Source organism: Typopeltis vanoorti, chromosome 20 (genome assembly GCF_054136105.1).
Source record: "Typopeltis vanoorti isolate ZY-2024b chromosome 20, IOZ_Tvanoo_1.0, whole genome shotgun sequence".
Taxonomy (NCBI): Eukaryota; Metazoa; Arthropoda; class Arachnida; order Uropygi; family Thelyphonidae; genus Typopeltis; species Typopeltis vanoorti.
The window spans coordinates 20806994-20822207 of NC_143568.1; the positions used below are offsets into that span (position 1 = coordinate 20806994).

Genomic DNA, 15214 nt, shown 5'->3' on the forward strand with positions numbered 1-15214 from the left:
TTTTTTCACTAGCAAGGCACTAACTCCGGTCTCGTTGTATCAAGTTACAAGAGAGACATCTACTTTGAATGATACAACACAGCATAACAGTAACTCTCTTTATCTTCGAGAGAAAAAAATATGCAAGTCAAGAATTTTCTGATTACATTTTGTACATATCTACGACCGCGCGGTTAGCCTAGTGGCTTTGCGCTTCGCAACCATATGCCTGGGGAAGGAGTGTCCCAGGTTCAATTCCCGTTGTAGACGTGAGGAATTTGAGGATCTTCCTCAGGCATAGCCAAGTTAGCCGGTCTTGGGCGCGGTCAGTAGGGTTTTTTCCGCCAGTTTATCTGGCGTTTTTCATCCCGCAAACAGGCAAACCGGCCCGTGAACATACGCCTCTACAGTCAAAAATATATCCCCCCCCCCCCAGCGGCAGACCAGGCGACGGGTCCGTTGGGAGTAGTACTAACAAGAAGTCGCATCTAAGTAACACGCGGACCCTGCATAGGAAGCGGGAATAACGCGTAGAAGAAGAAGAAGATTTTGTACATATCTACGCAGAGGTCTTTCTTCCCGTTGTTCCCGGAAGCCAAATATCTCCTCGGTTGCGGCTTTCTCAAGTCCGGATCAATACCAAATTGACAGTAAACAAAACCGAAACCTATAAAGTAATTGTTATATTCATTTCCCTTGGTCTCCGATGCAAGAAACACTGCAAAATATTCTCTTTTATTGGAAACAGAAATATTTCCTTTTCCTTTAAAGATTTCAAAGTGAATGACGAAAATTGTCAGCTAGTTAAAATAACTGGATGAGACAATTAGAATTATCAACGTAGGAGAAAGGGATTACTTTCGGAGTGAAGCCAGATTGAATAATAATAATAATAATATTTTAAACTTTTTGTGGGATGTTAAATATATGCGAATAGTTAAAATAATGCTAATTTATTATTTTGACTTTCTACCAATAATAAATTTTCAAGCTATTAATGAAGTCTGTCATTTACTGAATATATTTGTAAAGAAGTAAAAGTAAAATAATTAACTGAATATATTTTCAGAACAATCCATTTGGTGATCGTATTTGCAAGATATTTTCTTCTGAAGACGATGGGTCATTTTCTTTCGAAGATTTTCTTGACATGGTATCCTTATTTAGTGAGTCAACACCAGTGAAGGTAAAGTCGCTATATGCTTTCACTATTTACGGTGAGTTTAATTTATTATACTATAATAATTCTACGTTTTTTTTTAATATTCTTCATTTCTCCGTTAAAATTGCATTTTGTTGATAACTCTGATAATTACTGTTCTGTATATGCATTATCATCTTCATTTTCCAGATGAAGATGAAGATGGCTATTTATCTCGAGATGACATCGCCTGCTTGGTATTAAGGCTTATAGGGGAAGAAAGACTCACTACATCGGAAATGAATTTCATACTTGATAAAGTTATGGAAGAAGCAGATCTTGATAAAGACGGGCAGATTTCTCACTTGGAATTCGACCACATGATCAGAAAATGTCCCGACTTTATGAGGTAAATAGCAATAAATTGTAATATGTAGACGTTCAGAGAACTTTAGACACCACTTTCCACCATGCCACCACCTTACAAGGGTCGTTCAGAAAGGGGCAGGGGGTTCTTCCCAGGGTAGACATGTTTAAATCGCGTTTTAAACATAGCACATCCAAACAGTCCATTAGTGGTTTGTTAACCGATGGAGTAGTATGGTAACAATGGCCACAAAGGTTGGTCGATTAGTAGAGCCTCTGCTACTAATGGCTCAGTTAAGTAAGTTTGAGCGCGGTTAGTAGTTGGAAGGGGATCCAATCGTTCGATGCTGTTGGCACACTCTCCCTCGATGAGTCTTCGGACTCCCTGGAGGTGTAAAATAATGATAATAATAATAATATATATATATATATATATATATATATATATATATATATATATATATATATATATATAATTATATATATATATATATATATATATATATATATAATTATTATTTGACACCTTCAGGGAGTCCAAAGACTCAACGAGGGAGGGAACCTGCTCTACGGCTCTGTCTCCACCACTCAATCCACCAACTGACCGCAACTACACCAACGCCATCTATCCCCCGACTACCACCACCACTAGTATTTCCACAGACAATCATAAACATCCATGCCCACGGTGGGATTCGATTCGAACCCGCAGCCTTTTGGCTTTAGGGCGAATACGCTAATTATATATATATATATTATTTTATTTTTCATTATAAATCCAAACCAGCCCAGTGTAATTTCAAAATATTTACTATTTGCTAATATTCTTAGCTTTAAGCGAAACGCTGCCTTAGAATACGTTTTAGAACTCCTTTATATATATATATATATATATATATATATATATATATATATATATATATATATATATATATATATATATATATATATATATATATATATACACACATACATACAGTAAAACCCCGTTTTTACGTTCCCGCAATTTACGTTTTCTTGCCATTTACGTCATTTTCCGTTGGTCCCGTCTTAAGGCCTATTCATACGATATATTGTTTTCCCGCCATTAACAACTGGATGTGGACGTTATTTCCCGTGATTGCGTTTTTTTTTCTCGGGTGGTAATACTGATTTTCGAATCGATTTCTATGGAAATCTGCGCATTTCTGTTCCCGTATGGCGTTGCTTTCGGCTGTAGTTTCGTTTCCGCCATCACGGTGACTTGCACGCTTGCAGTAGTGATGAGCGATACCGTGATTTTTCAATCACACTACGAATTGATATTGCAGAATTTCTGCTACGTAATTTAGCGTGTGCAAGTTGCTTTCAAGTTGCGGTGGTGGATTATCCATGTTAGTAACATGGAGAAAAAAGACAGAAAATATATTTCGGTAGAAGAAAAAACGGCAATTCTGCGACGTGTAGATTGGCATGCCGGAACATGTGTGCATTTAGCAAAAGATCTTGAACTCTCCATTCCACTTTGAACACGATAGTAAAAAACAGGTCAAGCGTTGAACTCAATGCAAAGCAATCTGACGCTATGTCGTTTTGTATTTAAGAATCTATTTAGGTAGTAGAGTCTATTTTTTTAGCTGTTTAAAAACAGCTAAAAAATAACGAAAAGCAAAAACAATCATCAACAATTAAAGATTTTTTAAATAGATAAATGTAAGTAATTGTAAATTCATTTATTTTCAGTTATTAAATTTTGTAATCGAGTATGTAGACTCACATAACTAGCAATAAGTCATCTTTTAGCCTTTTTTTAATCTTTTTTTACCTTTCCTGCTATTTACACTTTTTTCCATCGGTCCCCTGAAAAGTGCAAAAAAGAGGTTTTACTGTATATATATATATATATATATATATATATATATATATATATATATATATATATATATATATATATATATATATATATATATATATATATATATATATATATAGCACGCAGTGTTGCACTATGTGCAGCCGCAAACTTGACTTACTTGTCTGTTTGCTTACTTGGGAAAAATGATTAAAAAACCTAGCTTATAAAATTGCTAGGTATCTTTAACATAATATATACCCAAGCTAAAAAACTTTCTACATATTACTCTCATCCTGAGATTTTTATTTAGTGAGGTCAAAGCACCTTATGGCAACTTGTTTAGGTAAAATATCTATAAGCTCTGTATTACCTAATCCTTGGCATTTTTTAGGTCTGGCTCCCACTGACTGACGAGACCTCAATAAAGGCCGAAACCGGAATGGGTAGTGATCATTACCTTAATGCATAGCATCATACATCTCGGTAAGGAAATGTGCTTTGCATTAGGGGAAAATTTTAAGGAAAGTGACCAGAGCTTACTCCACCTTTACAACGAGTTGCCAAGCGTTGTACTACGTGCAGCGCAAACTTGACTTACTTATCTGTTTGCTTACTTGGAGAAAAAAGGATTAAAATAACCTAGCTTATAAAACTGCTTGGTATCTTTAACATACTTATCCCACGCAAAAGAAGTTATTGCAGAGCTTATTAATGTAGCATGGCACCCAGGCCACTTCCTTGTCACAGGGTGACACATTTTCCAGAAACTCAATCTCCCTTAAGAGGGTGACATCATTTAAGGACGAAATGGCCCTGTGTAGAACACACACACACACACACATACGTTAGCACAGTAAACATTCACAGTTTACTGTGCTGCCATCTACTGGTCGACGTAAGAAATAAATATTAAGTATTAACACACGATATCATATTACATATTGAGTAAAAATATTTTGTATTAATATTTTGAAGAAATCCTTTCAATAAAATATCCATATTTTAACAGATAAGATAAACCAAAGTTTCCACTGTGAAATCACAATCACAATTCTGCTTTTCACTTTACAGCTTGTTGTATTTACAACGTCTTCAATATAAACAGTCTATTTTTTTTTCGCTTCAGACTTGTTGCGTCCCCCCCTCCAATGTAAATAGTCTTTTTTTTTTTTTGATCTTTTCTTTCAATTGATCTTTTTGGTTTCAGTTTCTTATAAATTTAAATGAGCGTTTGAGTTGATTTTATTTTATCAATATAGCCATTCCATTCTGATTGTCTATTTTTTTACCAATTCATTTATAGATTGTAACTGACATTCTTCATAAATCTTCTCGTATTTTATTTCATCCATTATTTATTTATTAACTATTTTAAATGTTTCGTGTCACACGTTGTGTTTATCTGTTGCATGTGTTCGATGTTTCAATTCTTCTTTAACATGCCTATTAATATAGGTCTGATAATAAATGATTCTCCATGTTCTCCAGATTGACTTTTATATATATATATATATATATATATATATATATATATATATATATATATATATATATATATATATATATATATATATATATATATATATATATATATATATTATTGTGTGTGTGTGTGTGTGTGTGTGTGTGTGTGTGTGTGTGTGTGTGTGTGTGTGTGTGTAAATTGGACAAGTTCTTCTGCCTGTTTGCGTGACGCAAAATCCTAGTTTCCGGAAAATAAAAACTCTGCTGCGTCCGTATGAAACGGGAAAGTCACGTTCCGCTGAAAAACCTGAAAGGGTTCATCGCGTCCTAAACAGCATTCGAACCCAAGTCTTTCTAACGAAAGAGTTTCGCCGAAACCGACTAGATAAATAAGAATAGCTGGCTCTAGCAGCTATTCGTATTCACCTGTTCTAATATTTTTCTGTTGCAAATGTCCTGTTTTACTTTATTAATATTATTATTATATTTTATTTATTACTGAACTGCTTTGGTATTTCATTACTATAAAGACATGATCATGAGGCAATTCAGGTTTAGTGAAACATACGCCATGTGTATTTTCGAAACCAACTTCTGTTAGCTATTCTAACTTTTCGCCTAGTCTGTAATAAAGAGAGCCTAATGAAGTACTGTATGAGGCATTAAGTGATATAACTAAGATTCTACTGCGCTATGTTTAACCATATGGACTAGAGAATCCACGTCCAGTTGCAGTGGATCCTCTAGTCAGTGAAACTTGAAAACAGATACCAGTCGAAGAATATTAATGTTTACTGTTTTTAACCAAAGATCTTTCAATATTGACCCATGAAAAGCAAGAAAATATGTTAAACTAGCTAAAACCATTATGGTTGCAAATTTATTAGGTCGTGCTTAGACATTAAAATACGGATGTGATATCTTTCAAAATATGTAATCATTATATTACATTAATTATATGAATAAAAGTTATCATAACGAGACCGTATAAAGTCAATAACAACTGCATATGACTGTATGAAATTAAATAAAAATTAAAAATAAATTTTAGATATAATAAATAACATTATGGTTTCTCACCTAAGTAACAAAACACTGCTTGCTTCTGAAACTTTAAAAAAGAAAAGAAAAAAAGAGAGAGAGAGAGAGAGAGAGAGAGTTCGAAAGTGATCCAAGAGATTAAGAGAATATAACATCATTTTAAGTTTCAGATACTGTATACCAATGTTTTGTTTATTCGGCTAACAATATTGCATAGCTAACAATATTGCATATTTATTATTCTACATTTTAATAGTTTTTGATGTCAAAATGAAGCATTTTACGCTATTTTTTCCCACATTCACGATTTTTTGCTTCATTTTTAATAATTTTGGAGAAGTTATCTTAAAGCAAATTAATAGAAAAATATTTTAAGTTGAGACTATTATAACTGATCAGAGGTCATCCTTATATATATGTATATATACGAGGGAGGGATCTGGAAAGTTCTGATAAACACCTAGAACAAGAATATCAAAGCAACTGATATAACCACAAGGAAGAACATTCGAGGATATAAGGATTGATACATTCAATCCAATACCCTTGGAGGGTAATGGATGGCAATGCTGTAGCCAATGAAGTTCTAACTGAGGCTCGGCTATTGATGTTACCCTCCTGCCATGATCAGAGCTTTATTAAATGCTCAATAACACCTTATCCATACACTGTCCTCTACAGATAACGGGGAAGATGAAAAGCATTCTTGCTTCGCCCCTTTAACCCAGTCCTTATAAGGACTATAAGGACGAGGATATAAGAACAATAAGTTACCTTCATAACTCTGCTATTAGTAAGTTCTCTCTTGGTTATATCAGTTGCTTTGATATTCTGGTTCTAAGTGTTTATCAGAACTTTCCAGCCCTCCCCCCCCCTCTCCGAAGAGCCAAAACTTTATGACCAGCGCGTCTTCATACAAATCGAAGCAACTGCATGGAAACGATGCTGCGTGCAGGTCATGAAACGATATAAATAACCCTGAGACTGCGCTCTGTTAATCAGTGTTACTCTTGTTCTTCAGATGGGAAAGGCAGACTTAAGCGAGTTTGACAAAGACGAAATTGTGATGGCCAGACGATCTGGTCAGAGCATTTCCGAGACAGCAGGGCTTGTGGGATGCTCACGGTCATCCGTGGTGAGTACTTTCAAAATGTGATCTGAGGAGGGAAACACCACGAACCATCAGAAAGGTGTGGGCTGACCACCGCTCATCGATGCTCGAGGTGAATGAAGGCTATCATGGATGGTACGAGTCAACAGAAGAGTTACAGTGGCGCAACTCGCCAGTAATTTGAATGGTGGTGATGGATGCAATGTGTCTGAACACAGTACATCGAACCCTGCTGTAAACGGGGCTGCGTAGCCGCTCCGAGTACCAATGCTAATCTCGATTCACAGTCGAAAGTGCCTCAAATGGGCATGCGAGCATCGAAACTGGACTTTGAGTGAGTGGAAGAAGATCGTCTGGTACAATGAATTTCGTTTCCTGTTGCGCCGTGTGGACGACCGGATATGTATGCGTCATTTACCTGAGAAAGTGTTGGACCAGAATGCACCTGGGACGAAAATAAGCCAGTGGAGACAATGTAATGCTTTGGGCAATGTTCTGCAGGGAACCTCTGGTCCAGCCATTCGTGTACAAGAAACTATGACGTCTACCACCTACCTGAACATCATTGTAGACCAGGCACATCCGTTCGTGGCAACGGTATTCCCTTCTGGTTGGGCCTTCTTTTAGCAGGATAATACGCCATGCCACACTGCCTGTATTGTGCGAGCAAGGTTCGTGGAAGACTTCCAGGTATTGCCCTAGCCTTCATTCCCTAGACATCAATCCAATCGACAATCTGTCGTTTGTGTTGAAACAGCACATCCGCTCTGTAGCGGCTCAACCACGTAACTTACAAGAATTAAAGGATTTGTTGGTTACGTATTGGTGCTAGATCACAAGACATCTTTAGAAATCTTGTAGCGTTGATGCCTCGGCGGATAAAACTGTTATGGAGACAGGTGGAAGACCAACATCATATTAGGTAGGTGGTGGTTATTATATTTTGGCTGTTCGGTGTGTGTGTATGTGTGTGTATATATATATATATATATATCGTTCATATTTACTCGGTACATAATGTTATAAAAAAATTAGTTTGAATGACTATATACCGAGAATGAAAAAAAAAAGGTTTAATGTTAAGATACTACTGGTTTCGTTGAATAAATCAACTTCTTCAGGTATCACAGGCAAAGAATTATATAAAATAACAGAGAAGTAATAAGATGACATCAACAGATGTCATTTTATCACTACTATTGTGTATAAAATGCACTATTGTGTATAAAACACAATAGTACATTTTAAAACAGGAATGCATGCTGGAGTTCCAATTGAAGTTGACTACGTGCGTGAGCTATCACGAGTGCGCCAATACTGGACAGTGGCAATGTGTGCGTCAGAAAGATTGTAGCTAAGGCTGTTGTTAATATGGGATTAATCGAGCGATATTTCTCTAGATTCGATAATCTTTCTTTCGAGTTCATCATAACACACATGGATATTAGAAGTTTGCGGCCAGTCTACGAGGTGTTGGCGGCCTTCATCCGAGATGATAGAGAAGAGAACGTGGCTAGAGAGAGCGCTGGCCCTGGTCCTGTTGTTGGAGATGTCTCTTTGGTGTTCTTCCATACGTAAAAGGATGCATTTAGCTGTCTGGCCGTAATATGGTTTGCCACATTCACACAAAATCTTGTAGACTCCTGGATACTGAATAGGAAGACGTTTCACTTTAGGTCTACTTAGTATGGAGCGAAGTTTTGGAAATGTAGTGAAGCAAGTTCTAATGTTGAATTTCTTAAGAATTTTTGCCAGTTTTGGGAAGAGAGAGCTGATGTATGGCAACGATATAAAAGCTCTTGGAGGTGAAGAATCTTCAATAGCAGTTGAGCGATGGAAAGAGAAAAATTTATCAATCTTTTTAAGAGAGAAACCATTGTCGACAAAAGTTCTCTTTAGTAAATGGAGTTCATTTTCAATTTCTGTTCCCCCTCTTGTATTTCAGTTCTCTCGTGACAGCTCACACACGTAGTCAGCTTCAATTGGAACTCAAGCACGCATCCCTATTTTAAAATGTACTATTGTGTAAATATTACTTAATAATATTACTTCATATTATTAAGTAATATTACTTTATACTACATCATTTTGAAACTATAAGATAAATCATTAATTAAATGCTATTCTTGCTTTTTTTGCTTAATAATGATTAAAACATGTTACAGCATTTCGTTTCTAATCTGAAAAATTTGATTTCTAAAACGATGCAGTGTTCCTCTATGTGATGTGACGATGATGATAATAATAATAATATATTTTCACGTGCATATTATAATGATGTTATATGGGACCTTGAATACATGCATATCAAGAAAAAATAGGAATCACGTATTAATTAAATAACGTTCATGAATTGGAATCAAACCCCTCCATCACACCAACAAAGAATTTGTTACTCATTTCTTCTTGGCACAATGCTACAAGTTATCACGCTCAACTGAGCGTGCAATGACGTAATAGTTGAGGCACGCTGCGGATAATTGCGAGAAATTACTTGGTTGCGAAACACGAAAAGAACCTCTAATGATGACGCCACAGCATTTCTTTTGTATTATTTTTTAACTACTGTTGTTTTATATAATGAGTAATTTCTTTACTATTCATTTTTAAATATAATTACACTTATTGTCAAAAGTCTTTAATCTCATATCCTAATTTATAAATTTTTTTCAACATAATATCGAGTTCGAAATAATTCCTAACATTAAAAACCTAATATCTGGTGAAAAATAAAAGAAGGCTTGCGTTTTGAATTAAATATAAAAATAAAAAATAAAACTAAACACAGCAATTAAAAATAGCTGTTGTAGAAATAAATATTGCAATTTCCTAGCTCATCATTAATACAGAAAAGAATTTTTGACTGCAGTTTTTATTCAACTGTGAGTGATGATTACCAAGATCATTTTAAAGGCATATCGGTTTCAGAAAGAATATAGTGTAACAATACGACCATACTTACTGTTCATGAATTGCGTTACAAAAGATGGCGCGATTCTGAGGAACATCCCATTACACTAGTTTATGTTAATTGTTCTCATTTCCGACTTTCATTGCTCAAAAGATCAACTTTCCCGTGGCAAAGATCGACTAACTCGGGAAAAGTATGAAGAAATGTCTAGAAAAAGATCTAGAATTCAACCTATGATGGTCAATCTTCGGGCGGCCTAGCGCTATGGAAACAAAAGCCATTTCACATGGATATATATACACGCACGAGTATGCGAATCTGCTACAATTATCGAAATAGTGTAAAATCAAATAATGTTTGCATTTAGCATTATTGCCGACTGTAAGATTGCTTGAGCTTTTTGGAGAAGTTTAACTTGAGAAGTTAAGTCTAGGCCTCTTAAAGTGAAAAACCGATTTGGAGCTTCATTATCTTCTTCATATTCATATTCACTCGTTATCTTCTTTGTCTTTTTCTTCTTCGTTTCTTTCTTGTTCCTCTAATTCAAGGAGATCATTGGGTGAGAGTTCCATAGTGTGAGATTGAAGCAGCTCATTAACATCACCTTCCGAAACTTCCATTGGCAACTGGTTAGCCATACCTAACATCGCTTGAGTTTCAGAATTCACAATCTTTGGTGGGCTTCAAACCCTTCGAAATTATCATTAAGCTGAGGATAAAGTTTATGCTATACTCTTTCATAGTTTTTTCGAAAACTTTATGCCAGGCGCTCTGCGTTACCCGAATTCCGTCTAAAATGTTGAATCTCTTCCAAAACTCTTTGATAGAAAAGTTTCCATCTTTATCAGTTGCTTCTATCAACATTTCAAAAGTCTCTTTGAGATATGTGCTTTAAACGTCGCAATCACTCCCTGATCCATTGGTTGTAAAAGAGAAGTTTATTAGGAGTAAAAGACTATTTTTACATTAGGGCAAATGTACGCTACTGATGAGGGATGGCCAAGTGCATTGTCAATTATAAGAAGCACTTTAATTAAGTGGAATTTGTTTTTCCTCACAATAAAGTTTCACTTCAGGAACAAAGGGATGCAAAAGCCAATCTTCGAATAGGGAACCCGTGAGCCAAGCCTTCTTATTTGTCTTCCATATTACTTGAAGAGTATTTTTATTAATTCCTTTTAAGCTTCTTGGATTTTCTGATCTATGCACAAATAAGAGTTTTAACTTACAATCTCCAGCAGCATTTCCTACTAATAGTAGAGTGATGCGATCTTTTGATGCTTTAAAACCTGGCATTGAGAATTTTCTTTTGCGATGCAAGTTTTTGCAGGCATCCGTTTCCATGAAAAGCCCGTCTCGTCTACGTTAAAAATCTGCGATGGCGAGTAATTTCCTTCTTTAATTATTTCTTCTTCTAGATAAGATTTTGCAGCCTCACTATCAGCACTTGCAGCTTCACCTTGTACTTTAATGGTATGCCAACCAGTTCGCTTTTTTTATAGCGTTCAAACTACCCACTACTTGCAGCAAAAGTCTCTTTGCAGTCATCCCCTTTTGGGTCATTCATCATTTTAAAAATAGCTAATGCTTTAGTACAACTCGTTGCGTAGGTAATAGGCATGCTTAATCGTCGAGTTTGGTCGTTAATCCAAGCAGTTAACAGTTTTTTTCCATATGAGGAATTATACTGCCTGTTTCTTTATTACGCAACCATGCGTAGATTGCGCATTTTTACTTCTTTCAAATATTTTTCTCTACCTTTAAAATGGTGCTAACTGTAGAAGCGGCAAGAGAAAATTTCTCAGAAAGAGCTTTAACAGTGCTACTCGCTTGATGGCTGGTAATAATTTCGTATTTTTTCTCTAACAGAGTTGCTTTTCTTTGTTTCTTTTGCTCATTTTCTGGTTTTGCACTGTTGCTTCTTTTTGACATTGTTGGAAAAGTGAAAGGGTTATAGTTAAAAAGAAAACAAAATTAAAAAAAAAAATCAGGTGTAATTGAAGAAAACTACGAATAGCACACTCGCATCGCTAAGGATCGTGAGTGACTGAGGCGCCTTCTAACTGATCATTACGTCATTACATTCTGCGTAGTGACACGCCCCTAATCGCCTTCGTCGCGCACAATTTAAAATAAAAATTTCGATCCCAAAAATTTGTAGAGATAAAAAATCTGTGAAGTGGGAATATATATATATATATATATATTTATTTATTTATTTATATTCCACACATTGACCTCCTTCCAACAAAAAATTTACACAATTCCACTGATGATCCCTTGTTCTCTCCCTAACGACCATGTACTGAAAAGAAAAAGTTTTCAGTGTTAATCCTATAAAATCCCTTTAATAACTTATATGCTTCTATCGTGTCTCTTCCTTTTAGTTTATCAGCTAGTTTTTTAATCCTACAGTCCGCCAATTTATTCTTATAGGGAGCATTCCATAGACTTGGCACAAGTTTGTCAGTCGCTTCTGGATCATCTCCACGACTTCATCCTCAAGGAATTCGGGTGTCCGGATCGGTACGCAGTAGTCTAGATGTGGCCTTATTAAAAAGCCTTCTATAGAGGAACAATAACCTCTATCCATACTTGTTAGTGTGTGTTCTTCAACGACCATGTAATCTGATGTGTTGTTTTGGTAACCTTCGCAATATGCCCTCTTAACTTCACCTCCCCATCCACAATCGCCCCCAAGTCCCTGACCTCATCAATTTGATACAGTTCGGTTCCATCAGTATAGTATACAGCTTATGATCTCTTCCCAAACTACATCATCCTATACTTGGCGGCATTAATTGCTCTTCCCAGTTTAGCATCATCAATAAATAAATGAATATTTCCCATCAAATCGTTTCCTATATCCCTGATGTACAAATTAAGAAACAGAAGATCATGTATTGAGCCTTGTGGCACACCACTAGTCACTTGACTTCTCCTGGATTTAACTCCTCAATAAATGATTCTTTGATAGCTGTCCCTCAGCTACCCTTTAATTCAAATCACCAGATTCATATCCATCCCCATTTGCTACAATTGATGCAACAGAGTTCTATGTGGAATCTTGTCAAACCCTGTGTTTGTCTGTTTGTTCCTGTCAACAGATGAAGCTGAAGACAAAATATTTTATTTCAAGCAGAAAGTTGTGCTTTTCTTCTAAACAGTGCCCTTCACGATTGTGTGTGTATTGCAGAACACTGGAAACAAGAAGAAACTATTATTCAGATAAAGGAGTTGACCTCATGTAATGTGTTTAAAGAACTGTACAGCAAACAGTCTACTCCAAATATTTTTCTCTTCATGCTAAACTTTCTAGAATAAGGTAGTTTTCCTGATAATTATTTATACCAAAGCTACAGACGTAGGATGACATTCTTTATTTGCAATGTCAACTCTGAGTCAGAGTGACATTTCCTTGTTGGAAATGTCACTCTGACTCAACTGTATTGAAAGCTGTAGTTTGTTTAATCCCAGGGAGGATTAGTAAATGAATTTATTTCCTTTGCTTTGTTTGTTGTTAGAATTTTTTTTTTTAATTCCTGAAGTTGAATTCTCTGTGGGTGAGAAGGAAAGTGTATCTCTTACAAATGTTTAATGTAAATAATTAATTATATTTGTGCAGTTAGAAAATTCAATATTTGTTTCTTTGGTGTTATAATTCTCTTCTCTTATTTAGGTACGAACTTAACCTGGAGAATATAACTTATGTGTACGGGAAAACACACACAACACTATTGCAGCGACCATACACATTTTAAAACAAGATGAAGCACTGAACAAGATTGTTTATGGAGCTTCCCATATTAACAATGATAGCTTGTTAATATGGGAGGTTAATGACAAAATTAATGCGACCGGTTCGTCACTCCTTGCTGCATCCCCTAAGGGTATGAAAACTACGGGACTGGTTTGCGGGATAAAACACCCCAGATAAACTGGCGGGGAAATAAACCCTGATGTCCAAGCTTGGCTATGGCTGAGGAAAATCCTTAAGCTCCTCACGTCATCAACGAGAATCGAACCTAGGACACTCCTTCTCCAGGTATATGCGCATAGCTATACCTGGGGAAGGACAACGATAGCTTGGATCTAATATATTATACTATCAACGTTCTCTACATCCCTTCTTTCGCCCTTCGTTAACGGAGTCTTCTCATACTTCGCAATATTCACAAGTTGAACTTGTGTTGTAGATGCGAACTTTCAAATCTCTTCAAAATAAGTGGCCTGCAATACAAGGAAAGAAGGAAGAGTATTTGTTTTTCTTTTATTAGTTTTTCCTTTAATTTATTTATTTTGTCAAGAAGGTTAACGGAAAATCTAAATTATTTCAAGAATAGTGTCTCTAATTACTGATTTCTCTTCCATATGGAAGTTTTCCTGAAAGCATTCTTAGTTTATACAGAAAATTCAATTTGCTCATTAAATTATATTTATTTAACTTTTAAGTGGTATTAATATTAAATATTATTTTCATTGGTGTTTTATTATTGACGTTTTGGTTATTTTGATTTAATATGACCATTTTTCTTTCTTTACAGTTCTTTCTCCTTCCGTATTTGAAAAGCAAGTCAGTTATGTTAGACAGACAGAGTTCTTCCCACTGCTAAAATGGCACTCAGGGAACATCACAGAACAAATACTTATGAATACACGGTGTATCATGTATTCAAATAGCAAAGATATATTACTTTTTTGCATCTAGCAATAATTATAAATAAAATATGTGCTGACAACGAATGTTAAAAATCATTATCATATCCAAAAGATATCATTATGAAGAAATTTGGAATATGAAGTAATAAAGTGCAATAAAACATGGCACTTCGCAATATTTACTGTATGGAATACTGACATTGTATTATACTTTCTATGGATGGTTATATCATATAGATATAACCATCTTTTCGATCCCCATAAAGTTAGTAGGATAGTTAATATAATTTTGGCGGAAACCAGTAAGAATTAATTCGTGCAATATTAATAGCTTCGATATCCAAAGCCATTTTAATCTATGAGAATGCTGCCAGCGATAAACTGATTCAAACATCGTTAATCTATAGTACATTACTATAGTGGATGAGCTAGGATCTTTTTTTATTCTTTATTATTTTTTAAAATAATCTGTAAACCTTTCTCTAGAGACCAAACGTGGAACTTGATCAAGATATTTCAGGCCTCCAATAAGCAGAGCCCGCTTAAGACATTCACAAAACATTCATGAGCACCGCAGGATCCGAATCCATAACATGGTGCCTGGAGAAACGTAAGCTATCCCCTCAGCCAACCAGCTCAATATTCATTTCTCTACACGTCTTTTGACTGTATATATTCATTCTATTGCACTTATTAACGAATTATTTC

General features: G+C 35.4%; 1 protein-coding gene across 3 annotated transcripts in view; it reads left to right on the plus strand.

The window, feature by feature from the left end:
* The window catches only part of LOC150095271 (calcium and integrin-binding protein 1-like), a 33699-nt gene extending 19025 nt beyond the window's left edge, over positions 1–14674 (plus strand). For all 3 annotated transcript variants that reach the window (XM_090410070.1, XM_090410069.1, XM_090410068.1), the window contains exons 5-7: positions 1049–1196; positions 1331–1529; positions 14392–14674. In XM_090410070.1, the coding sequence (XP_090266196.1) occupies positions 1049–1196; positions 1331–1529; positions 14392–14413 (369 nt within the window). In that variant the 3' untranslated portion in view covers positions 14414–14674. The remainder of the gene's footprint in view (positions 1–1048; positions 1197–1330; positions 1530–14391) is intronic.
* Positions 14675–15214: the final 540 nt, after the last annotated feature.